Source organism: Micromesistius poutassou, assembly GCF_964030765.1.
Source record: "Micromesistius poutassou genome assembly, chromosome: 17".
NCBI classification, from domain to species: Eukaryota; Metazoa; Chordata; class Actinopteri; order Gadiformes; family Gadidae; genus Micromesistius; species Micromesistius poutassou.
This window is the reverse complement of record NC_140287.1, coordinates 9,334,342-9,361,343: the sequence shown is the minus strand read 5'-3', so window position 1 is coordinate 9,361,343 and position 27,002 is coordinate 9,334,342. Positions and strand designations below refer to the sequence as shown.

At 48.6% G+C, this 27,002-nt stretch overlaps 1 protein-coding gene across 1 annotated transcript; it reads left to right on the top strand.

Moving 5' to 3' along the window:
* Positions 1-662: 662 nt before the first annotated feature.
* ift43 (intraflagellar transport 43 homolog (Chlamydomonas)) lies at positions 663-17,042 on the top strand. The gene is made up of 9 exons (XM_084482229.1): positions 663-722; positions 1,650-1,748; positions 5,142-5,212; positions 7,994-8,029; positions 8,861-8,907; positions 14,510-14,582; positions 15,766-15,841; positions 16,018-16,080; positions 16,913-17,042. The coding sequence occupies exons 1-9, from the start codon at positions 675-677 to the stop codon at positions 17,024-17,026; spliced, it is 627 nt and encodes a 208-aa protein (XP_084338355.1). The 5' UTR covers positions 663-674; the 3' UTR covers positions 17,027-17,042.
* The last annotated feature ends 9,960 nt before the right edge of the window (positions 17,043-27,002 follow it).

Here is a 27,002-nt window from a genome sequence, read left to right as displayed (position 1 = left end):
GGAAGCTATCCTCCGCTGCGCTTCTCTTTATAGTCACAGCGACCGGTGACGTGTTTGGGGGCGGGGCCGTAACAGAAAGCCTAATGTTATTGCAATAGGACTTTTGCTCTTATTAGAATTATATTATTTCCTTCAAATTTCAATTACTATATCAACTAAGAAGTGAATAGTTGACGGAATAAAATAAAACATGTTTAGAATATGAATACTCAATGAATTAGGCACTTTATCCGAATACACATGTTGTCAGGATTGCAACTGCATCATCGTGGTATTCTTAGAACATAGGATGAAATGACAAGACTACGCTGTCACAAGCAGGATATGCATCTGGGAATCTTCCTGCCTCTGCCTCCATATCATCAGTCTCATACCAGACTTCAGGTTAAAATATGCTCTATAGCAACACCTTGTGGATGTAACGACCAGAGCAAACCTGTACCGATCATATCAGCACTGTGGTTCTTAAATGCTTTTAAAAAATGTTTATAAAGTTGTTTGAAATTTTGGAGTTGTTTAATTAATGATTGGAAATAAACCATCTAATTTTGTCTGCTCAGTGCTCATGAATCGCCGAACGCTCCTCTCCTCCTGATTGGCGTAACTATGGATACCGTTGCTATGTGACGCTTGTTCCTCCAGGAAGACGCTAGTTCGCTAGCTTGCAGGACAACATGGAGGACAGCCTTCCGTTGTTAGGAGACAACGGAGTTGTGAAAAGTGTGAGTTCCGCAGACTCAAGTCATAGTTCGCCGCACTGTTGGCTTTGCTTCACGTTCGATTTAGGCTTTTAAATGATACCCTCGACATGTTGGCCGTGTCGTGTTATGCTAGCTGCTAACCATAGCCTAGGTTGATATGCAAGTTAGGCTAAGTGCAAGAATGCTAATGACAGAAACACCAGAGTTGCTTTCCTTCGGTTTGCATTCTGGGAGTGTGATACTTTATCGCCGTTATTTTTTTAATAAACGCCGACTGTGCTTGTTGACTAGCTACGGCCAGACACCGTTGTTATATACACTCTATAATGTGCTTATGTGTTGTACTGTGTTGGCCTCACGTTACATGAAGAAGCTGAGACAGATATCTCAGCTCACTGTTGTTTGTAACCTGTGTGTGTAGTGTCACGTTACATTAGCCTCACGTTACATGAAGAAGCAGAAGAGTGACGCCACTGCTTTGCGTTTCTCCTCAAGCTGCTGATGGGTCAGGGCAGGGGGAACTAACAAAGCAACACGTTTAAAACTCTCAGGTGCAATGGCGTTATATTTTATATTCTGAAAATGAGCTACATCCGCAACCAAGTTAGATCTCTATAGGGCAGAATATGCATAAGTATACAACCCTATTTATGCTAATAAATGACTTCTTTAATCTCTTCTAAACTCCACACTCTACTAAATGAAGGATGTATTTTAAAGTCAGTTTATTGCTTACAGGAATGAATCAATGAAGTACTAATGCAAAACACATTTTCTTTTACGTTTGAATATGCCCTTTGCTATTCAATAAATATAAATAGGAAAAGTTAAGTTTGCTTATGATTGTTTCTTGGGACTGGACTAGAATAATATGTATTTTCACCTAGTTGTTAAATTATAACAAGCCACTGTTTGTGTTGTGTCTCCCATCTTGGTGAATTCCTTCAGGTTGCGAAGACAGGCCGCAGGGCCCGGACAGCCGCAGAGCAGACCCCCCTCGATGAGTCCCGTCCCATCCGAAAGTCCTCCTCCACCTCTGCTGGAGAGGTAGGAGGTCACACGCTCATTGGTGGATTAGTGTCATGTGACGTGTGGTCATGATTTCACTTCAGAGTCAAAAGTATTCACGTCTGATTTTGCTTTTCTTCCATGCATGGTTTCAAGGACGAGGAGGATGTAGGTAGCGTGAGTGAAACGGTGAATTGTAGCTTGAATTGTCTTTCTAGAGCTTCAGATACTGGCTTTATACCATCAGTCAGAGCATTTCACAAATTTATTGTTGTTATTTTCAGTCTGCTGATATTCAGACTTCTTTTAAATGCTTCTCAAATTTCAAGATGAATTTTCTATATTGCTTAATCAACTAAGTAGGGCTCTACCTGGCTTTTGATGGTATAAAGTTAAAGCAGTAGTCATGGTGTTTGCTACCTTCTTCAGACTAAATCCTCTTCATGGTCTTCACTTTAAGCCTCTTCAAAGTACTTTTTCTGCCATATTGTATGTGTCCAAATGTAATACCAGGAGATCCATTCTTACTGCATACGTAGGCTTGGCTTGTCAACCTATTGAACTCCGATGAAGTCTCAGCCCATGTATAGTCCTAAAATAGTGCCCAGCTATCCTAATCTAGATATGGGCAGAAGCCCTTGTGATCCCTAGCATCCAATAAAAAACTATTCATAAACTCAAACATGCCTCTGTCGGCTGGTATAGCAGAGCAGCATTGTTCCTGCCGCCAAATCATGGTTGCCATGTAACGGGTAAATAAAGCATACAGAATTGTCTTCTGTCCAGGTGCCCTTAAGTCCTTTCTGTTCATTTACAAGTCACCCTGCACACTATTCATTGGTGTAAGTAATATGATAGACAATGTATGTCTCCCCCATTTTAGCATAATGTATGTAACTGTGAACCACAGTTCCAGCCCTGATGCTTTAGATGAACAAAAGTTTTGACTGGCTTCCTGCGGCAGAATAGAGGCCTTCCGGTGATTGTCGCCCAGAGAAACTCCACGTCAGACGGGGGCGCTGACAGTTCCCCAAAACACATTTCTTTATCCTAATGTCGACCAAATTGGCAAACAAAACCACCTTTTTTTCTGCTTCCATAATTGGTAAGTCATCATGAAATTTTCCCACATGAGTGAACGCATTAAAATCCCTCAACTACCTCACGACGTCCCCTCCCTGCCCCACGCTGGCATACTGTGAGCCAGCCAACATTCCCAAAGCAAGAAGAATGAATTCCAGCAATACTTGGGCTGTGTGCTAACGTTCCCAAATTAGGCCAACTTCCCTAATGTAAGAACAGTATTCCCGCGCCCTCTCTGACCCGCTCCGTACATGCAATACATTTTTCCAGAATGTCGTGAGACTGGGTGAAGTTTATTTGTAGACTTCGTTCATCAGAGGCGGCCTCTTCCCTCTAAAATACCCAACTGATTGGTCACATTCCTGACATCCTTTCAAGACAGAAAGAACGACGTTCTTAGGGTTCAACAAGCACAAATGTCTGTCCCCAGAGAGATTGTCGGAGGATCCAAAATTAGGGAAGAGAAAGGCTGAGCTAATTGCTTGACCATCCAATTCCATTCCACCAGGGCTATTTAGCGTCATATTTGGGCATTGAGTGTATTGGCCACATCATCCTTGTTGATCTGGATACTCTGCATACCACAACATCCAGACTAATTGATCAATATGATAATTGACTCGGCTACTAAAAGCCATACTACGCAAATGTTTCTTTACGTTCAAATAACTGTTTCTCTACAGTTTCCTGGTGATATTATATTGATTTATTCATAGTCCTGGTCAGCAATTCAAATGAATGAAACCGCTTTAATAAACATTATAGCCTAATAGGTTCACTTCAAAGTGAGCCATCAATTAGGCATTGATGTAAATCATTACTATGCTATTATATAAGTTTGTTAAGTACCCTTTGCATAACACTCCGGTTTATTATTTTATTTCCCCCTATTGCTTTTTTTAAGATTGAATTACTAATTGTTTTGAATTTGTGGATTTATCCCGTCTTGGCTGTTGGGTTCAGCAGCAACATGGAAGCAATCCAGTAGAGTGGCCCTCCCCTCAGCCTGTCCCACTCACTTCCTCCTGACATTCAGATTTATAAATGAGTTTGGTGAAGGGGCTAGCCATGAGAGATTATTTCCTATTTCATGTTGAACGATAGAAAATCTTTCCAGCCACTTTGTCCTCCGCAGACCCAATTTGGAAATGAGAAATGTTGTGCTTGCTGCTAATGCGTTTGTCCAGTGCTCGCCCCGAGCATGCTCCGTGGAATTCATTCATTCAAGTGGCGTTCTGCTAGCCCAGCTGGCCCCCGGACCGCCATGCAATCTCAATGGACTATTTTCAGCGCTATGTCGGAATCAAAGAATGAGGAGAGGAGGGCTCTTTCTGTTGTTGATCTTGCTGCAGAGCTATTTTAGGTCAAACTCTGCAGCCCCCCCCTGACCGTTGTTTGTGTGACAGTTCCCACACTCTTTCCCCCCATGTGTGCGTGCGCTGAGATTGAGTAGCATTGAAAACCACAATAAACAACACAATGGTCTCCATATAGCCTGACTGCGGAGCTGCACTCACCAGCCAGCAGTGTTTGTGTAACTTATGTTCAGTATTGTCAGTATGCAACAATGGGTTGTGAACCCTTTTTATAATAGCGAAGTAAAAGTTGAACTGTATCGACCGAGTACAATGTCCTAATTATCTGAGGGAGGCTGTGAAGCTGGATTTCCATCCTTGCACACGGTTGTGTCTTAGACGTATGAGAAAGCCAACCTGGGAGGCCTAAGTCTTGAACATGTCCTTTTTGTCTAGAAATCAATCATTAAAAAAAAAATCCTTTATACAGTGGGTGTGCTGGAGTGAGTGTGTGTGCTTGATGTGATTCTTTACCCTTGCAATAGGAAATCTTAAGTTTTCCTTTTGAAGTAGCACTGTGTACAACTCTGTTTATTCAATGATTCACTTTTAATTCAGCTCTCGTTCAGCTCAGGCTAACCAGAACAGACTGATCCTAAGCCAGAGGTCAGAATTGACATTACCTATCAGAGCTGGGCGTGTATGTATGATTATTTATGAAGTTGCATTATAAATAATACATCAAAATATATGCCGGGGGCATAATTAAGCCCCTAACACTGGCAGTGTTGAAGCTACGATCCACCAGTTGAGCTTCACAAGACCATAGCATCATTTACCTCTGCATACAGAACTAACGAGATCCAGGACGGACGTCCTCATGCAACAAATCAATTTCACAATATTCATGTAACATCATGTCGACTCTTCCTCTCTTCCTGTCCGATGTCATTCGACACGTTACATAGTGCTCCTTTAAATCAAGCTCAGGGACTGTCAATGCTGTAGCTGAACATGAGTATGGTTGTTTCCTAAAGCTGGTCTTTCCTTCCAGGCGGGCCCTCCGAAGTCCGTCCGCAGGCAGGGCGGCTGGGCCGAGGACAGCTCTGGAGCCGGCTCTGCCAAGTGAGTCTGTTTCCCTTTGATGAAAAAAAACTATTTTATCCTTTTGTGGTATGGTGTTTGTTAAATGCTCAACACGTGGTTTATTCAGAGGCACAAGGTAAACAAGCTTGTGTTCTGGAGGTGGTTCATGAAGCATCTCTCGATCTCTCGAGGTAAGGATTCAGTTTATATTGGAAGTGAGCGGAATGGTAAATAAGCCAGGCCTACAGGTTTTACCCAGGTATTGTATGTTTGTAGTGTCTGACTTATCTTACAACTCATACAACTGTATATGGTGTTGTGTTGGCCACTATGTGTAGAGGAAGCTATTTATAACTGCTGTGAGCACTACAAATGTGTGGTCCAATGAGGTACTGATGATCGCTTGAATCATGTTTTCTAAATAAAGCATAGACTAAAATCAGCTTGCTTCCTCCCTCGCTTGCACTCATGTTTGTCAGGCGAAACGCAGGTGAAACGAACCCAAAAAAAGGCGGGAACGCAATGGTGGCTGCGGTGTTATTATGTGTTATTAATGGGCCCTCCAATGAGCTTATTTATCAGTGCATATTTGGCACAGCGGTGCAGCGAATCAACAAGGTTAGGGGGAGCCTGTCCGAGCAGGCCGCCCGTCATTCGTCTTCATCGGAGAAGGAGTGGGTAATTGACATGGTTAATGCATCAGCCACAGGAGGGCACTGTTAGTCAGCCAGCTACTTCATCACCAGGGGCTCGGGCCACTTAATCACCTCCTGTATCGCCGCTGTCCGCTCTCCTCCACGCAGGAGAGGAACGCGCAGCCTTCCCACCATATACAGATGGAGAGCCTTTTTCGGGATTTGCATAACAAATATCGGGAGTGGTTGACTCAAACCTGCTGCGTTTTTTTTTAGCTGAAGCAGATTTATTTTTCCTCCAAAAATGATTAAATAGCATGTGGGGAAAAAGCTACAGCAAATGATGATTTCTGTACTCTGCTTTCTGTACTGCTTTCTACTTACTCCTTCTGCTCCATGTCTTCTAAAACCTTATGCTCTGCGGTATTCTGCATAAAACCTTCCAGCACAGGTAGAGATTTGGAGAGAGAGAGAGAGAGAGAGAGAGAGAGAGAGAGAGAGAGAGAGAGAGAGAGAGAGAGAGAGAGAGAGAGAGAGAGAGAGAGAGAGAGAGAGAGAGAGAGAGAGAGAGAGAGAGAGAGAGAGAGAGAGAGAGAGAGAGAGAGAGAGAGAGAGAGAGAGAAAACTCAATAGGTCTTGGTTTTCTACCAGCGAAGGTCAGGGAGTCGCTCACCCTGTGTTCGTGTCACCCCAACGTGATTCCTCCGCTCAGGGAGATTGAAGTGCAGGAAGTGTTAAACAAAGTTTTTTTTCTATCCATGCATTGATCCTCTGTAAAACAAAGTAAGTAATGGCCCCCACCGGAGCGGACAAGGTCCCTCTCCTCAATGTCACCCCTCGTGCTCAATCAGGCCAGCCCTCCTTCCTCCTAATCCCGGCGCAGAAATCCCCGGATTTGTCGATCTATCACTCCTAATTGACACTAAATGATCTGTCGGTTTATTGATGAACCTTTGAAGCCGGGTTGTCACAATATATTTTATCCCTACCAACTTTTCTTTTTTTCCTTCCCCCAGACAGTTTTAGCCGTGTCTGTCGCCTCAGCGTACATGAGTCTTAATCAAGGCCGCGCTAATGTTCCTTTAAGTGCCGTCACCCTCCGCCCCCTAGCCAGGACACCGGGCCAAGGGCAGCTGCAGGTGGCCCGCAGCCACCCTGCCCGGTGGGACGCTACTAGCGCGTTGTTATAGGCTTAAAGCGAGGACAAGAGAGGAGGATTGGGTTCTTTTTTTGTTTTTGTAGTTTCTGCAATTTTGTTAAAATACATTCATGAATTTTTGGTGATTTAGATCTGGGAATTTTGATAGATCGAAGGCTCTTTGTGATGTTGTCCTGCGTTCCAACTATACACGACTGATTTTAAAACATTCACCCCAGATCTTAATTTATAATGTAAAACTTGAATGGCTCTATCAGCTTGCATTTTGGCAGCTTTTCTTAATTTAAAGTGTATCAAAATGTTGAGCTGAAAAAAATAAAATATGAACTGTTCAATATAGTTCACCTTTAAAACCAGTAGGGGGCAGTAGCTAACCAGGAGAGTAAACAGAATAAATAAATCGCAATATATATAAAAGAAATGAAAGAATTAGAAAAGGGCTTGGGTGTTGACCTGACAACCACACAAATCAATAAACAGTTTAATAAAGCTTCTTATGATTTTAATTGGTACATTTTCAGTAATACACAACGCTATTTAAATGAACTGTTGGGTGCTGCCTCATTTGTTTCTACTTTGATTTAAATTAAATGATGTGGACATTTAGTTTTGGGGAAACTCGTGTTTTATTTAACAAAATAAATCAACAACAGAAAATTAAGAGATGTCAAAGGGCAAAAAGGCGATGATTTGGGGCTGGGTTTGTCTCAGTCAAGCTGGCCAGTGCACATTGGGAGTGGTCTGAAGATCGTGGGGTGGCTGGTAGTTGGGGTAGAGACAGCACATAGGAAGAGGATTCAACCATATAAACTCTATGCATTACTGCGCCCTACCCTACACTGAGCATTATTATTAATAAAATACAGTAGCTGTTGGTGAGTTTTAAAACAATGTGGTGGGTTGTCTCCAAAATGATTTTACACATTAGCGTTTCTTCTTTTTCCTGGAAGTGTTCTTGATTCCTGATTAATCAGACGCCTTGGTTTGTTTTTATTTATGTTTGTCCATTAATTGTCATCACTCCAGATCCTCCAGAAGACCAGCGTTGGAGGACCAGGAGGAGTGAGTAGCTCCCATGTGTCTTCATCATCCCAGAGAACCGCTGATTGGATGAAATGCCAGATTTAGTTTCCGTGCGGGATGGAATAATTGCTTAATTTGTGTGTTTCTTTGTTCAACGTTTCGTCGTTTCCCCTGTCGCCGTAAAGTGCAAATTGGGGGGCAGTACTCTAAAAATCGTCCTTGGTTACAACTAATCCTCGCCTTCCAAGAACAATCACTTAACATGATTAAAAAACAAGGGGGGAAAAAAACACAACAGCACAAGCGTGACTGACTTGTCACCACTTTCATTGCTGTTGGGAGCCAACTCCTCATTTTCATGCTTTTTTTTTCGTTTCCCTCCCTGCTGTCATCGGGGGCACTGGAGTACATATCTCTGGAAGTAGAGGGTGGGGTGCTTTAGAGGACATGGTGGTCTGTGTATCCACAACACAAGCTTCCTCAAAGCCACAAACATTTTGCTGCTGTCCTATTCAGTAAAAGGCCCTCAGATGTACCCACCTTCGTCCTATCACATTGCGTAATTGCAAAGCTTTGTATTCATTTAATACATTATCCTTGATCCGTTCTGAAACAAACAAAGGCGATCACGCCCTGTCCCACACACAGTCCCATAGCAGCGTAGTGAGGGCCAGGCAAGTGTCATTCACCGATGGTGAGCTTTCTCTCCTTCTCGTTACATGAGAACGAAAAGGGTTGAGCAGCAGGGACGGCCGTTCGGTCTGAACTGGTTTCTGCCTCAACCTTTTGGCAGCCCTTTCTATTTTTTGGGGGTTGTTATTTATGGAATGGTTGAATTAACACACGCTTTACAACTTCCTGTTTCCATAGCCGACGCCTGCAGCCACAGACCCCCCACGGCTCGGACGATGAAGGAGGTGAGAGCCTGCTCCCTGTGTCCGCTCGGGGGAAGGAGGGTGAAGCCTCTGGTCCCCCCCAGTCCTGCTTTAGTCTGCTGGGAATCAAGCAGATTCTAGCAGCGGCCTCACGTCACTGTTTCTCTGAAGCCTTTCGTCTCTGGTCAGGGAAAAGGAACTGGTCACCTGGTCCTTTTGTTTCAATGTTTTTTATTTGTTATTATTAGTTTTTATTAGGTTTTAATTTAGAATCGCAAAGACTGTAACAAGGGTGGTTAATAACATTGGCAGAACACAGAAAGATCTAAGCAAATATTGATTTGATTGATGTTTAGACCGTGTGTGTGTGTGTGTGTGTGTGTGTGTGTGTGTGTGTGTGTGTGTGTGTGTGTGTGTGTGTGTGTGTGTGTGTGTGTGTGTGTGTGTGTGTGTGTGTGTGTGTGTGTGTGTGTGTGTGTGTGGAATTGATGACTTATTCGTAGACGTACCCGAATCCACAGAAAACCCTGCAGTAATAAGCAGGGAAACTCTCTGGTCGCACCCTGGGCTCTTTCCACCTCGACATTGACACAGTGACCACCGGCCACACACACATTTACACACACACATCGACATACACACATTGACACACACACATCTACACACAAATATACACACACACATTTACACACGCTTTAGCCCGAGCACTGCTCTCCCCGTGTCACCTCAGGGCCCAGACTCTCCGCACAACAAACAATGTCGGGAGGGAGAGGAGGGGGTCGTTCCAACAAAGCGTTGCTGGGGATAATTGTTCTGTTCTCCGGCCAGCCGCGGCAGGGGAAATAAGAGAGGGAGCGCAGCACACTGGCTGCACACCGGCACAGTTCTCCTTGTTGAAAGACTGGCGGTATATACATATGATATACATGAGACACTATATGACGTTATTGCAAGCCCTACAGTATGTACCGTATGCAAGATGGACTGTGATCAATTATGAAGACATTTAACAGCATTACCCAGAGATGTGCATCAAAGCCTCAATGTAGTTTTGAAGGTACATGACGAAAAATACCATAAACAATTCAATATTTAGTAATTATAGACTTCAATTTAATGTATATGTCAGTATTATTAGTATAGAACTTGAGTATTTAATCTAAATTCATGTAAGGGTAATAAGGATGCAATAATTCATTACCACCGTGTAGTGTTGCGTTGAATTCCAAAACGAGAAAGATCTTATAGTTTTTCCTAAATGAGAAGCTCTGTCCCTCTCTTTTTCTTCATTTTTAGCAACGATCCTCATTCACATTTCCTTTCTGATTTCAAATGAAATCCTCCGGGGAGTCATTTCTCAGCGTGCTCCCCGTTTTTGTTCCTCTCTGTTAATATTACAGATATATTGTTAAAAAAAATCTCGGCTGTGAAAACAGTGTGGTGGTGTGCACTGGTTGAAAGGACCATTTCAACCAGCGTGGCGCGGCCCTCTCCCAGTCCCCGCCGCTGGGGAGATTATTACTCTGTGGAGGGAGACCTCTTAATACAGACCTGGAGGCAGGGGCAGTGGAAATTACAGTGCTGAGGGTTAGTGAGATAGCCCCTGCGATCTTGATTGTGTCCCTACCCTTATCCCTTATGTCCACCGGCTACAAGCAGAGAGAGAGAGAGAGGGAGAGAGAGGGGGGAGAGAGATAGAGAGGTAGAGGGAGTTAGGGGGGGAGGGGGGGAAGGCATGCCCTATCCCCTGCTTCCATCTCACCGTGGGCTGGCCCCTCAGCCTCTGCTTCCCCTGTCACTTAAAATAGCAGCGCTATCACAAACACACTCATCTGTTTCTTGTCTCCCTCTCTCTTTCTTTTTCCCCTTCTCCCTCTCCTCATCCGGGATCCGTTGCATGGAGTCCCATAAGGCTTCCAATTGGATTCTGTGACTAGGCAATCATTTGACGGATACCCACCCCCCACCCCCCCCCTACTTGCTTAGATTACAGGAGCCCCGCTGATGTGGAAGGGTCCCCCGTCCCCACCCCGTCCCCGTGCCCCCCCCCCATGTGCTGAAGAGAGGGAAAGAGGGAGAGCGAGGCTGGCGCAGAGTGCTCGCCAGGCCCGGGAGTGTCGACATCCTCCAGCGAATTATCCCCTTCTGATATTAACATGAAGGGGGAAAGCGGCGCGCGGCCATGTAACAAGGACACGCCGCGGCCGCTCGCCGCCTCACAGAGCAACCTTGATGGACGTCCAGCCGGTGACAAGGAGCTCCACCGTCCACCCCCCCACCCCCCCCACCCCCCCAGCGTCTCTTTCCTGATCAAGTTGCCCTTTGGAATCAGAAAAAAAACCCAAAGCAGCTTGTTTGGAGCGAGCCGTTGCCGCCCCCGCTGACCTGCGGTAATAGGTTGGATTTGAAGCTCATTTCAGAATGTTGTCCTCTTTTTTTTTTATTTTTTCTCTCTTCCACTTAATAATAGAGTTTGCATATAGAAGGCGGTGTGGCCCCCGCTGCTTAACATTGAACCCTGATAGAATTGTGTTGATGGTGCATTATCGGCCAGAGCGGGCTGAGGGGGGGAGACAACCCAGGAAGCTATTTGCAAGGGGCTGGACGCACGGCTTTTTGATGTCATTGCACTAAGACCATTAAATTTGATTGGGGGTCCGGGGGGGCCAGATTCTGCTGAACACGCTGCTTTGTAAATGAGAGGACAAAGTGTCACGGGGGCCCTCATGAATATGAAATACCCGTGCCTGCATTTATTTGGATATCAGAAACACAGATGAATCTTGTCAGCGGCTAAACGAGCATGGCATTTTTAATTTTGTGAAATTAGAAAAGGGGGGGGGGGGGACAAAAAAAGAGTTTGGGATCAGAGGATGAGGCTGCTGTGTGATTAAAGGACTGCGATGGCTTTCAACCAGTCGCTCTCCAAAACTGAGTGTCCATCGGTCCAAAAAGCCCAGAAGGTTCATATTTGTCCTTTTTGGAAAATTCTACAAAGTAAGTGAAAGAATCTCTCCCAAACTGTGGTTTATTTTTCCGAGGTGTTTTGAAGGAATAGTAGATATTTTCCCACATCAGATGAGGGCTGCCCGTCTCCTCACCTCCATTTAGCAGCGCTATTGACTTTCCCCCCGGGCCACAGCACTGTGTTTAGAGATTACTGACAACCCTCCCCCTGAAGCCCTCTCTCTCACCCCCCCTCCCTGTCTCCCCCCCCTCCCTCTCCTCTCTCCCCCACCCCCCTCTCTGTCCCCCTGTCTCTGTCCCTCCCCTCTCTCTGTCTCCCCCCCTCTCTCTCTCTATTCTCTCCCCAACCCCCCTCCCTGTCCCCCTGTCTGTCTCCCCCCTCTCTCTCTCTACTCTCTCCCAACCCCCCTCCCTGTCCCCCTGTCTCTGTCTCCCCACTCTCTCACTCTCCCGCTCTCTCTCTCCCCTGTCCCCCCCCCCTCTCTGCCCCCCTCCTGTCTCCCCCCTCTCTCCCACCTCTTTTGTATCTCTCCCCCTCTACCTCCTTTTTCTCTCCTAAACACTGTCTCACTAGTTTTCCGTCCCCCTTTCCCCTGTCGTTCTCCTCCTCCTATCCATTCATCTCTCCCCTAACGCTCTGTCTCCCTCTCTCCCCCGTCTCTCTCTCCGTGCTCGGCTGGGTCTCCAGGTGGATGTTCTTATGGGAGGCCCTGATGTGGTGTGGAGGTGTTCCATCAGGGACGCTCGCTACAGCCACGTAAAGCGATGGAGTCGCGTCTCGCGTCACCGCGGTCGGATTCTCTGAATGGAACAAAGGCGTTGATTACTTTTTTTATTCATCGGTGGAAACAGCCTCGGTTTTACGAACCTCTGGTTTTTATTCAAACCATAGAGGTAATTATTCAGAGTAATTATTCAGCCAAAGAGCAAGGTTATTGCTCACATGGACAACCTGTGCAGAGCTTCTAAACACATGAGCCCATTATGCCTCTGTTAATTATCCAGCACTGAGCTCATCCCCTGATATGCCTCCATGCCGAGTTCATCCTCCACTCCAACGCGCATCGGAACGGGAAAACCCCAAAGTTTTCCCTCCCTCTCCCGTCCTTCTTGGACGGCGGCTCTCTCTCCCCTCCTCCCTCTCCTCCCCCCCTCCTCCTCTCCTCTCCTCCTCCCCTCCCCTCCTCTCCTCTCCCCTCCTCCCCTCTTCCCTTCCCCCTCCCCCTCCTCCCCTCCTGTCCTGTTGCGTTTGGCCAATTAAAGCTGGACCCCACTGTTTGAGCCGCGGGCTGGCGGCCCCGGGCCCCGCCGCCCCTGCCAGGCGGCGCTGTGACTTCCGACCCCACACAGATGGGCCCGGGAGCGGGGAGCGGGGCGCTCCCGCTCGGGGCCGCACGTCGGGGCCCCCGGTCCGAGTGGCAGAGCGGACACGGAGGTCGGCCCCGTGCGCCACGGTGGTGGTGGTGGTGGTGGTGATGATGATGATGATGATGATGATGGTGGGGGTGGTGGTGGTGGTGGTGGGGGGGGGCTGGTGATGGTGGTGGTGATGATGATGATGGCGGTGGTGGTGGAGGTGGTGGGGGGGGGGCTGGTGATGGTGGTGGTGGTGATGATGATGATGGCGGTGGTGGTGGTGGTGGTGGAGGTGGTGGGGGGGGGGCTGGTGATGGTGGTGGTGATGATGATGATGGCGGTGGTGGTGGTGGTGGAGGTGGTGGGGGGGGGGGGGCTGGTGATGGTGGTGGCGGTGGTGACGATGATGGTGGCGGTGGTGGTGGCGGTGGTGACGATGATGATGGCGGTGGTGGTGGTGGTGGTGGTGACAGGGCCCAAATGCTCAGATAGCAGGTGGAGGCCTGTGCTTTCTGGGGGGAGGCCTATGGCCGATGCCCCCCCCCCTTCCCCCCCATCACAGCGGGAGCTGCCGCCCCCACCCCTCCTGAATATTCATGGCCTCATGGCTGTTGTGACAGGGCAGAGCTTATGAGGATGTGGCCATTCTGGAAGTGGGAGCGCAAGGAATGCAGTGCCAGTTTCTGTCCACATTTACACACACACACACACACACACACACACACACACACACACACACACACACACACACACACACACACACACACACACACACACACACACACACAGTAAGAAGCTCATGCAAACGGCCACCTTCCACCAGACATCTGTAGTTTTAATTTTATTAAATTTTAAATTTTAAATTTTTCTGAATCACCCGACTAACTTGGCCCACGTCCACCCTCGCAAACTTATACACTCTTTTTCTCAAGCTAGTTCCATCTTTGTGTTTGAGTGTTATAATGTGCATGCAGTGATGTTGTGTATAATATGCGCCACATAAATTATACTGTAAGTGTCAAAGAAGCTTCTCCCTCTCTCACACGTGGACATGCACTGCTGCCCGGAGTTCCACCCATCTACACTCCTCGCTGCTCTCCCTTTGTCCAAGGCCCTCTAACGACACCAAGAGAACACAACTTGAGTCAGAGCAGAGTAGAACTGAGACAGCTGTTTCCTCTTATTTTAGTAGCATTGACAAAATAGCGTCGACGACTATGTCGAAGCCCCTCCGAGACGTATAACCAAGTTGAAAACCAAAAAAAAGAAACGCCTTTGTGTTCCCCGCACCTTTAACCCCCTTCCTGTGCTGCTGTTGCAGACATCCCCGTGATCCCGGACCTGGATGAAGTCCAGGAGGAGGACCTCACCATGCAGGTGGCCGCTCCACCGAGGTAGGCCCAACGGTGACCTTTCCCCAACCGTTCATCTCCCTCTCTGTCTCTCTCTCTGTCTCCGTCCCTCTCTCTCTGTCTCCGTCCCTCTCTCTCTCTGTCTCCGTCCCTCTTTCTCTCTGTCTCTCTCTCTGTCTCTCTCTCTGTCTCCGTCCCTCTCTCTCTCTCTCTCTCTCTCTCTCTCTCTCTCTCTCTCTCTCTCTCTCTCTCTCTCTCTGTGTCTCCTCTGACGTACCTCCGGCGGGGGTCACCGTACCCGGGGCCAAACTGCCCTTCTCGTCTGGCGAGACAGTGCGAGGTTCAAGAGATTTCACTGCCTCACATATCTCGGCGTTCCCCCGTTCCCCGGGACACAGAGAAAACAGCCGGGGGCCGTGATTTATGAACGGTAGGGAATCGGGAACCTTTATGAACCGGGGGGGTCCCTGTTTGATTTACAGGCCACTGAGAGACGTGGGGGCCCGCGCTGGCCGCGGCAGGAGGACTATGACAGCGGCAGGAGGTTATTAGGCCCGGTGTGCGCCCTCCGTGCGAGATAATATCCACATTGAACTCATTGCGGGGGCAATGTAGCGTGTAATATGCAGTAAGTAGGACTGGCATGCGCTGCTAGGCCCCGCCACCACGCCGGGAGCACACCCTCCTTTAATTTCCAAGGCACGGTTAAGCAGCTGGGTTTCAATTTGCGGCGGTTACCTCTTGGCACTGCTCGGCGTCCTCGCTCTCTCTCTCTCTCTCGCTCTCCTCCTTGTTCTCTCTTTCTCTCTCTCTCTCTTGAAATCTCTCGTTCTCTCTCTCGTTCTCTTGTTCTCTCGTTCTCTCTCTCTCTCTCTCTCTCTCTCTCTCTCTCTCTCTCTCTCTCTCATTCTCTTTCTCTCTGTCTCTCTCTCTCTCTCTCTCTCTCTGGTCCTTGTTGAGGCCACTGATCCCCTGTATTTGATGAAGGGGCATCTTGAAGGAACTTAGTCTAAACCGTTGCTCATTGCTGCGTCCACTGTGCTGAGATCAGTGTGAGAGCAGAGTTCTGAAGTGTGCCACGTCGGCTGTGCTTCACTGGGATCTGATCTTATAATTGCTCATAATTGCTCCCTGTCTCTGTCTCCATCCCTGTCTCTTTCTCTGTCTCTATCTTTGTCCCTTCCTCCCTGTCGGTGTGTCCCTCTCTGTCTCTCTCTTTCTCCAGCATCCAAGTGAACCGGGTGATGACCTACAGGGACCTGGATGATGACCTCAGGCACTACTCTCCCTTCCAGACCTTGGTGAGTCCACTTGTTCTACATCCTTTTCCCCTCTCGTCTCGCTGGTCTTCCTCGTCAAGGTGATCCTGGTTTGGATGGTCAACAAACCCCCCCCCCCCCACTCCCTGTCTGGGACCTCCTGTTTGTGCAGGCGTGCTTAAAGGAAAACCTGCGCTTTGTTCTCCCTCCTCCTGCAGGACGGGGAGATAGACCTGAAGCTCCTCACTAAGGTGCTGGCTCAGGAGCAAGAGGTGTGGGAGGTGAGTGGGTGCTGGGGGGGTGGGGGGGTCCTTCAGTAAATATAGCCCCCGGGCCGCCCCCCCGAGGAGAGGGCCGTCCAGCTGTTCCTTGGCGCACCGGGGGGAGTCGGCTCTGCACTGACTCCCAGGCAATCAAGATTTATGATGTGTACATTAAAGCCCTCTGCTCTCCTTCTGCCCCGCTCCTTCCTGCCCCTCGCTCTATCACTGCTCTCTCTCCGTCCTTTTCACTCTATCGCTCTCCCCCGTCACCCCTCCTTGCACTGTCGGTTTCAATGTCTCTCTCTCTCGCTCTCTCTTGCTCTCTTTCTCTCCCTGGGTCTCTCGCTCTCTCGCTCCCCCCATCATTCTCTCTCTATCCCCGTCTCTCTCTTACCCCTGTCTCTCTCTTTTAATCTTTCGTTTTCTCCCTCTCCCATGTCCCTCTACCTATCTCTCTTTCTCTATATATTCCTGTCGCTCTGTCTCTCTCTCTCTGTCTCTCTCACTGTCTCTCTCTCTTTCTCTCTCTCTCTCTCTCTCTCTCTCTCTCTATGTCTCTCTATGTCCCTCACCCCTATGTCTCTCTCTCTCTCTCTCTCTCTCTCTCTCTCTCTCTCTCTCTCTCTCTCTCTCTCTCTATGTCTCTCTCTCTCGCTACGTCTCTCTCTCTCTCTCTCTCTCTCTCTATGTCTCTCTCTCTCTCTCTCTCTCTCTCTCTCTCTCTCTCTCTCTCTCTCTCTCTCTCTCTCTCTCTCTCTCTCTCTATGTCCCTCTCACCCTATGTCTCTCTCTCTCTCTCTCTCTCTCTCTCTCTCTCTCCCTATGTCTCTCCCTCTCTCTCTGTGTTCAGGAGGATGTGGGCTGGGACTGGCATCATCTGTTCACGGAGGTGTCCTCAGAGCTGCTGATGGAATGGGATCAAGGAGAGAGTGAGGAGCAGGCTCCACTGCCTGTGGTCAAGTGAGGAGGTGCAGGGTGGGCCCTGGACCTCCTCTGAGGAGCAGGAGGCCCCGGGGCCCCTGACCCCGGGGGGGCGGGGGGGGAGTTGCCGACTTTGGTTTCACACATTATGTTGTTTTTTTCAGATCCAGATTTTTTATATATTGTAACATATCTATTTATACTGTTATATAAATAAAGCTTAAAAATATGAGAATATGCTGCCACTGCCCCGTTTTTTTGAAGCAGTTCAGACAGAGAGTAGGAGAAAGTTTCTCTCTTTAAAAGGCCAATTGGAAAGAGCTGGTCCAGATAAAATAACGTTGTGTACCGCCGGCATGACCAACCCCCTCATACAAGTCCAAGGTTGTTAATGAGCTAAGCTGAAATCCAGTTAATTGTGTTCAAATTAACATTCCTCATCAAGGCCTACAACCTTATTGTTATTGACCGTGCCATTGACTTTATCTTTCAGCACTTCAACAGGCGCGCCCCCTTCTTCACTATTATCTCAAAAGCATTGAACACACTTCTTATTGACACCGAGGGGGATTAGCATACATTATACATTCGACTGGATAAGGAGGTATGGATCTAAGTCTCTGGTCCAAGATGGCCTCTGGTGTCAGCCTGGCAGCCTCCTCAAAGTTAAAGTGCAACAAATTCCCCTATAAACCATGTTAAGTCACTTCACGTAGCCGGGGAGCCTGTAGCCCGAGTATCGACGCGCATCGCTCGCCGACACACTCCTGACACACGCGTGCCGTGTTTAGTTATCTTCCTTCCTGTCCGCTTGTGCTCATAAACGCTCGCTCGCGGAACATATCAGCATTCACTGTTGTCCCGGAGTTCATGTGTGCGAATATCAATGCGGGGTCCGCGGCTGTTAGGGAAACAGGTGTAACATTTACAGACAGTGATTGGGTTTCTTCGCCGGGGCCGGGAGAGAGGGTCTCATGACATTTTGGGGGAACACACCGGAGTCCTCAAGGACGCGGCGCCTTGTGTGTAGAACAGCCTGATTAGAGGCCATCACAAACAAGATCTTGATTTCCTTTTCGTTTGTTAGGCCCTGGAATTAACTTAATGGAATGTAATGCCTTATCACAAGCGGCGGCGGCGGCGCGCGAGTCGAAGCTCTTGTTATTACGAGTGTGGCGGAGAATACTGAAACCGCGGCTGGTCTCTGGTGTGGTTAACGGCATCTTTGTTTGTCTCCCCATCGCCGCCGCTCGCCCAGACAGACACTCTGCGTTTTTTCTCTCTCTCTCTCTCTCTCTCTCTCTCTCTCTCTCTCTCTCTCTCTTTTTATTCTTTTTTTTTGTTTTCAAACCGTCTTCCGCGATTGGCTTATTTAGCCGGCCTTAATGAATTCTGCCCATATGCCCGGAGCATCTGCCGTGCTGCCCCTTCCTCCCGCCCCTGCCGAGCTGTGAAGTGCCCATCCATGTAGAGACAACCTCTAGCTGTCTCTCCGGAGAGGCCTGGCCCTGCCACTCCTCCACCTGGCAGCCGGCCCGGCCCGCCGGTCTGAGCCCAGGCCGCGGAGCCCGCGTCGGGGCCGCGGACGCTAGATTAGGGCCCCGGCCGTCGCAGGGCTGCGGCCCGGGCTCAGATCATTGGCCGGAGCGACCAACGGATCATAGAAAGGGAGGATTAAGAGAGAGAGAGAGAGAGAGAGAGCGAGAGAGAGAGAGAGAGAGAGAGAGAGAGAGAGAGAGAGAGAGAGACCCAGAGATGCTGTCTGGCATGTGCCTGCTTCCAGCTTCTCAAAGTGACCTCTCTTTTTCCCCCTCCCTCCCTCCCTCTCTATCTCTCCCTCCCCGCCTCTCATCTGTAGCTCCCTCGGCCGTCCATCCATCCGTATCTCAGTGTATACATCCCTCTTGATCCTCGCGCAAAGCCGCCGCACGACCCCCAACAAAGGCTGCGTGAACTTACTCACGGCCAGAGCCAACTGTGACATATGTATTCTGGCGACAAAAGACTTATCTTGATCGGATCTCCGGCCGTGAAGTTATGGCATAGGGTTTCAGGTGAACACGGTGCCACTGTGCGCTCGAATGAGTCTGTGTGTGTGTGTGTGTGTGTGTGTGTGTGTGTGTGTGTGTGTGTGTGTGTGTGTGTGTGTGTGTGTGTGTGTGTCAGATCTAATCATCGTAATAACAGTTTTTTGGTTGAAATAAGGGGGGGTGTTACACTCTATGGCTCCTGCACACTAGTGGAATGATGTCATTCTGGTGGAATTGGATATTATGGGCTGGATTTAATAATGACGAGAGGTTTCCATCACCTATGGCATGAGGAATCACAGTCTTTATATTCTCCCGACACCCTATTTGTTTTAGGGAGAGAGGCCTTTTCATTTGAAAACATGATATTTTCTTCTTATTTAATAAGCTGCGTTTCTGTGTGGAAGTCCAGCTATAAAACGTAGGGCCCCTACGTTTTATAGCTGGACTTCCACGCAGGGACGGTAAGCACCAGCTGAGCTCAGGGACTTCGCACCCCATTGAGTTTGAATAGCGGGTTTCATCTGCGTTTATATTTGATCCTCTTGGTATTTAATATTACTTTTTTACTTTGTGGAAAAGAAAGCAAAAACTGAGGGAGTAATACATTTTTAATAAAAAATGCACCTAAGCCTCTTTAAAAAATATTTTTCCTTCTCCTGCTCCAAGGGGCTTGCCTTAATGTATTTTGATACAGGCCACTAATTGCGAGGATAAAATAGAAATAATATGCTTCCAGCTCTGCCTAATATGCCGTGGTGATGACAGAAGTTTATACATCTTATCTGGTCTCCATATCTGCCTCCCATATGGCCCTAAGTGTAATATGCCCACGTGTAATTAAAGCGTTAAGAAAATGGAGCGATGTGGAGATAGCCAGGGGCCCGGGCCGGGGGCCCCCTCGGACACAGAGTGAGGGGTGAGGACAGACACGGGGGAGGCTCCGGGGGGGATATCTGGACCGGCTCATTCCAGCCAGGGCCCTTCAAGCCACATCGCATGTTCCCCGTCCTGCAGCAGCGGCACACACGTCAGTCAGGGTGTGAGGCTGGATGTGTCCAGGTGGGGTCGGTCATGTGATTTGATATTAGTCAAGTGATGTCTCAGGGGATGTGAGTCAGGAGGTGTGAGTCAGTGATGTGAATCAGGATGTGAGTCAGTGATGTCTCAGGGGATATGAGTCAGTGATGTCTCGGGGTGAGAGTCAGTGATGTGAGTCAGTGATGTCTCAGGGGATATGAGTCAGTGATGTCTCAGGTGATGTGAGTCAGTGATGTGAGTCAGTGATGTGGGTCGTGCCACGAGGCTGATCAGAAGGTTAGGATTGAATACTTTATTTATTAATAGATTTTTTTGGTATATTTTCATTTAACAGATGCTTTCATCCAAAGCAATGTCATTAAGGTGAGGGTTAGGCCGTCTTGTTCAAAGACTGTGGACATGGGGGTTTCAAACCCAGGTCCGGTAGTCCAATCAGCCTCACCTGCCTGTTCTCCTGCATGATAACAGAATGAAAAGCTACTTAATGCATTAGAAGAGCTCAAATGCATTTCAATTCTCCTGGTAGAAAAACAGATTTAATGCCCTTTGAAACGAACTTGGAAGGAAAAAAACGTCTGAATGGTTTAGCCGGGGTATTGATTGGCCTCAAAGACGCCATGATATTTCCAGTATAAAGGAGAGGTCCTCACCGCACAACTAAGGCAGCCAGATCAATATCATTTTTTGTTGTTTGTATCAAAAGCGCATTTGACTTTGAAGCCGCTAGATTAAACAGATGTTTTAGTTTTCATTGAAATATACCGTGCCTCTAAAGCACCGTGGGGCTTTTGGGGATAGAGGTGGGGTGGGTGGCTGAAGGGCAGTTTACCCCCCACATAGGGAGAAGCGATCAAAGTCGTATATTTAAGAACAACAAAAAAAAGTTGACTGAAAAAATAAAAGTGCTACTGTCACTGCTATTGTTTATTTTCTCCTCCTCGCCGCTCTCATTTTGTTAAAATCCCCCCGCTCCGCGTCGCTCTGTGTTTTCTGCGCGTCTGCCCCAGGTGGGCTCCGACATGAATGGACCGGGACGCTGGCAGCTCGAATGCCCCTGGGCGTCTCACGGCCGTTCTCCTGTCAGAGGACGGAGCGGGTGGAGGAGGTGAGGGTGGAGGAGGCAGGCGCCTGCCGTGGATCTTTTTTTTTTGTAGTTGTCAATATTAGTAAATATTTCGTGGTCGGAAATGATAAACACACGCGACGGTCCCTCTTTCCGTTCGCATCGTATGTTTCCGCGCTACGAGGGGTGTGAAGGGGAGATGAGGAGGAGGAGGAGGAGGTGGGCAGGGGAACATGAAATACAGTCACTCTCCACATTTGTCATGTATTTTATTATTTCCTCTCCTCACCTCTCAGCCCCCCCCCCCCCCCCCCCTGCCCCCACCCCCACGCAAGCCCTTCATTTTTCACATGACTGGTTTTCTTATCATTGTGGGCGCTCTCTCGCCGCCCCACCAGTGACTTAAAGGCAATAAAACACAAAACATTCTGTAAAACACGGGGCCCCCTCTCGCGTCTCCGCCGAGGGCCCCTGTGATGCCTCTCCGGGAAGATTATGATAATAATTCAGCGGTGGCTGGAGTCGCCAGGGCACCGTGGGGGAGGGAGGGCAGGGTTCACCAAGGACCCTCTGAGCAAGGGACAGGTCAAGGTGGCCTGTTTGGGCGGCGGCGCCTCCACCACCCCCCCACCTCGACCCCCCCGACCCCCCTCCCCATCACCACAACACCATAAACCCCCCCGCCCCCGCCATGTCAGAGAACGCTGGCAGCAGCAGAAGCAGCTCCAAGTTAAAAAAATCCAAAGCACAAAGCTTCCCTTTGTCTGGGGTCCAGTCGCTGGTGATCAGACCGTCGCTCTGTCCATTCAGCAGACCCCTCCCTGGATTTGAGCGGACCGGTCCAGTCGGTGGAGCCGCTACCACGGGTGGGCAAAATTTGAGTCCCCGTGAGGCCTCCAAGGGCCCGTAGTGTACAGCCTCCTCCAGCCTCCAACAAACGCTTTATTCCTCCCCTCTCCGCCGCCTCTGGGAGTCCAAATAAATCCACCGGCGTTTTAGTCTTAGGTTGGTGAGCGCTCGGCTGCTGGTGCCAAGGAAGAGGCTGTGTGGGGATAGAGGATGGAGGGATGAACGATGGATGGATGAACAGATGAAGGGATGAACGATGGCGGGATGAACAGATGGAGGGATGAATGGATGGAGGGATGAACGGATGGAGGGATGAGAGGATGGAGGGATGAATGGATGGAGGGATGAGAGGATGGAGGGATGAATGGATGGAGGGATGAACAGATTGAGGGATGAATGGATGAGAGGATGGAGGGATGAACGGCTGAGAGGATGGAGGGATGAATGGATGGCGGGAAGAACGGATGGAGGGCCGGTCGGATGAGGGGATGACAGCAGCAGGGGGGGCTGCTGGATGTTGTCCCACTACACCTCCACGGTGTGAGAATGTAGCGACTGTGAGGACAGGAAGAGGGGGAGAGGGAGCGAGGGATGCTCCACCGAGCCGCGGACGTGGGGGGGGGGGGGGAGAGAGGGGGGGAGGTGTGTGTGTGTGTGTGTGTGTGTGTGTGTGTGTGTGTGTGTGTGTGTGTGTGTGTGTGTGTGTGTGTGTGTGTGTGTGTGTGTGTGTGTGTGTGTGTGTGTGTGTGTGTGTGTGTGTGTGGTATTGGGGGTCTGAGATCACACCTGTTTCAGCCCAGCAGGACTCCACCAATCCACTCTCGGTCTCTGGCTTCTTCTGGCATCTGTGCTGAAGGGGGGGACCGGGCCAGTCAACCTCCACCCACCACCACCACCACCACCACCAACACACCCACCCTCCAAGCTTCCAGTTCCCCAGTCCACCACCCTCTCGCCCTGTGGAAGTGGAGGAGTGTGCGTCGAAGGCTCCATCTGCCGAGGGGGCTCGTGGTCTCGTCTGCCCACCTGGGGGAGGGGAGGCTGGGGGTGGTGGTGGTGGTGGGAGGGGGGGCTAGGTGGTGGGGTCTCACAGTGGTAGACCACGGTGTGTGCTGCATCACGCGTCACATGCCAGCTGGCCAGGCTCCCTCCCCTGTAAACAGAGACTAATGGCCGTTACACACACACACACACACACACACACACACACACACACACACACACACACACACACACACACACACACACACACACACACACACACACACACACACACACACACGTCAAGGCTGAGGTTGAGTGGAGGAGAGTTCGCAGAGGCCTGGGCATGAAGGGTTTGGTATTCGGCTTATGAGAGAAGGGGTAGAGTGACTAAGTTTTCCGACGGTAGCCGGTGATTAAAACCAGACAAAATGGCACTGTTCCCTCGGGGACACGCGTGTGTTTGAGTCCCGCTGGACGTCGGAACCCAGGGGTGGGGGGGGGGGGCGCTGGGTCTCTGTGGAGGTTCAGAGTGAGGCGCAACAGAGAGAGAACGTACCCGCTCTCCTCTCCCTGCATGGCTGGACCATCACAGCCCCCCCACCCATCCCACCCCCTAGAACCTAGACCTCCACTCACACGTAGGACTGACATACAGAACTGCTCCAAATGAACATCACCGCCACGGTCCCCACCCAGGCAGGCAGCAGCTTCAGAGACCGTGGGTTCGATTCCCAGCTCGGTACCCTGTGAGTAAGACGCTTTCCTCTTGTTTGTTTGTGTGGCGTGAGGGCTGTTACCGCCAAACACTTCTCTAGGTGAGCTAGTAGAGGGATCCCCATAAATGTGTATGTGTATCTGTGTGTGAGTGGTTGTGTGTGTGTGTGTGTGCACTCCTGTGTGCACGTGTGTGCACGTGTGTGCGTCCATATTCAAAGTCAGCTGGTAGATCCTTTAGCCCACTTTGACCCTGACTGGTAAAAAGACACATAATGAAAAAAAAAGTTAATCTATTAGCGAATGAATAGATGAATAGATGGACGAATGAATAGAATGGATCCGAGGAATTAAAGCAGGTTTTCCGTATGGTTTCTCCAGACTCAAGGGCGCGACGGTGGGATGGGGGTCAGCCCAGTGTCCTGTCCCCCCTCTCATTCAGCGTCTCCTTGGTCTGGATGTCACCCCCGTCTTCCTCCACCTCCACCCAACAACACGCGTTCAGAACTCACCGTCGGCAGAAGATTCCCCATGTGCTGTTCTTACATTCACCTCCACGTCCCCAACGTCTGCATCTAGGTATGGATATATATATATATATATATATATATATACTGTATATATATTAATTTATATGGGGATATGAATGGAGGGATGAACGGATGGAGGGGTGAACGGATGGAGCAATGAACGGATGGAGGGATGTCCTGTTATTTTGTCTCCTCAACGTATGCATTGGTATGTATATATACAAAGATGTATATGTGGATATTAATGAATATCCCAGTGCGGGCGGAGGCGTCCTGTGACATTGGATGCGAGTCCCCGGTTAGCGGTGGAGCAGCCGGGAGGTCAGGGGCCCCACATCAGGGGCCCCACGGAGCCCGTCGGCGTCCTGCTGCTCCGCCCGGGCCCCTGGGAGTGACGGAGCTTCATCTGCAAACTCGCAATAAAGACCCAGCCATGGTTTATTTTAATTCACTTCTCTCTTTCTGGGAGTGGAATAGGACTGTTAACCTTGTTGTGGGGACAAGGACACACTGCACCTCGCCTCGCCCGCACCGCAGAATCGTCTTTCTTTGTCTCATCGTCTTTCTTTGTCTCATTGTCTCAGAATTGTTCTTCCTTCCTGATGGTAAGGGGGCAAAAATAAAAAATGGCGGGAGTCTGATGACACTCAAAACCGTGGGCTCCGACGCAAGGTCCACCTGGTAGTGGTAGTGGAGTGGTAGTGGAGTGGTAGTGGAGTGGTAGTGGTGGCTGGGTTAGAATGAGGCGTTGGTGGAGCTGGTGGTTGCAGTGGTGGTAGTAGTGTTGCTGGTGAAGGTTGGGGTATTGGAGTGGTTGTGGTGGCGGGGTGAGAATGAGGGGTTGGTGGTCCTGGTGTTGGTGGGTGGTGGTGGTGGTGGTGTTGGTGGTGTTGGAGGAGTTGGAGGAGGAGCAGGGGGGCTGGGCCGGGTGGGTGGGTGCGGGGATGGGGAGGTCGCAGCCTCCAGAGTGATTTATTTGCCAAATCAGGACACAATGAGTCGATTATGAGTCCTCTAATAAGAGAGAGTGTTTGGGGAGCCGCTAATTGGCCGTGATTGAGTTGCAGACTGGGAGCGGGCGAGGAGGGAGCGAGAGGGGAGCCGGCTCCATCGGCTGTCATGCAATCATCAGCTAATCAGAGGGCTGAAATTAAAACGCCGTGGTTAGGCTGGAGGAGGGGGAGGGGAGGGGCAGAGGGGAGGAGGGGATGGGGGAGGATGGTGGTGGTGGAGGTGGTGGTGGGGGTGGAGGTGGTGGTGGCGGCAGGGACCTGCTCTCTGGCTGTCTGAGGAGTCTGACTGGCTGGTTTATTTGTTTGTGTTTCTGTTGAAACTAAGTGGCTGTATATGCGTGCGTGTGTGTGTGTGTGTGTGTGTGTGTGTGCGTGTGTGTGTGTGTGTGTGTGTGTGTGTGTGTGTGTGTGTGTGAATGTGAATGAGAGGTGTGTCTGATTATTATGTACTTTTTGGCCGATTAAGGGGGAGCACTGTGAACACTTCATTGTTGACTACTGTGTGTGTGTGTGTGTGTGTGTGTGTGTATAAATATGTATATATTATGTATAATATAAGTCTACATGTATGTATAATATATGTGTGTATATATACACACACACAGTATATTATATACATATATACATCTATATATATATAGATGTATATTTATGTGTGTACTGTGTATATATATATATATATACACAGTATGTGTGTACAACAAAGAGGCCATAATCCCTCCATACTGAGTAATTATGTATACAGGCTGGTGTGTTGTGTTTTTTTACATTTCTTCATGTAAATATTGGTAAACATAATCAGATATTTATTTCCACATGTGTATTATAGCTAAAATAGGATTTCTGAATAAAGAAATATGTATTATTATTTCAAAACAATGTCATTAAATGTTTAATATAAAATAGGGCCGTTTATAAGAAGTAATTCATTTGTAGAAAAAAATATTCAAAATCGACATAGGTGATAAAACATGATAAATACAATTTGTGTCTTTTTGTGAACAGATATATGTGTACAAAACAATTTTTATCGATTTTTTCTTGATATCATTAACTTAAAAACTACATTTTAAAACAAGATCGAAGAAACGTGTTGTTTGATATGGCTTTGTCAACAGAAAAGGATGAACAATACAATTATATGTGATACGAATATTTACGCACTCTACTCATTTCCGTCCACTAGGGGGCAGTGTTTATCTGCAATCAGTCGCAGGAATGAGGAGCCAGTACTGACGTCAGGTGCTTTGGTGCTACTGTGCTTTAGGAAGAGTTCTGGAGCGGGCTCTCATGATGTGTTGTTAACTAGAGTGCACTACAATTACACCTCTACTGCAGGGTTATACTTTAAGATCATATAGAAAGAATGCTCTTCTATAATCTCCACGGGCCTTTAAGTTAACTTGAAGCTCGAACAAAAATATACATTGAGTCTACCTGCTTGATATTAATGCAGGCCTGTATTTTTCGAGCTTGCTTGGGTTTTAAGATTTCAAACCTGGCATAACACCCGTAGGACATCATTTAACGAAGGGCAGAAGTAATGCATGTTTCATTGAGGCCGAAATCATAAAACCAAAAACAAGAAAAAAATGGAAATTAAAATAACGAATTTTAATCATCTATAATATTGTATAGGCCTAGCTTTTTTTTTTTTTTACTACTGTAAATGCTTGCTTTTCAACCTCGATTTTTTTGCCAAACATAATTATTTCCTTAATTCCTTTCCTTAAAAAATACCAAGTTGTATAATCGAGCTACAAAAATGAAGTTTTATTTCGACAGCAAACAGTTA

Bases quoted from the DNA above. Each gene is read 5' to 3' on its own strand.
- ift43 (XM_084482229.1), top strand. From the start codon at position 675: ATGGAGGACAGCCTTCCGTTGTTAGGAGACAACGGAGTTGTGAAAAGT. The intron at 1,749-5,141 runs GTAGGAGGTCAC...CTTTCCTTCCAG, and splicing joins CCTCCACCTCTGCTGGAGAG to GCGGGCCCTCCGAAGTCCGT. The intron at 14,583-15,765 runs GTAGGCCCAACG...CTCTTTCTCCAG, and splicing joins CAGGTGGCCGCTCCACCGAG to CATCCAAGTGAACCGGGTGA.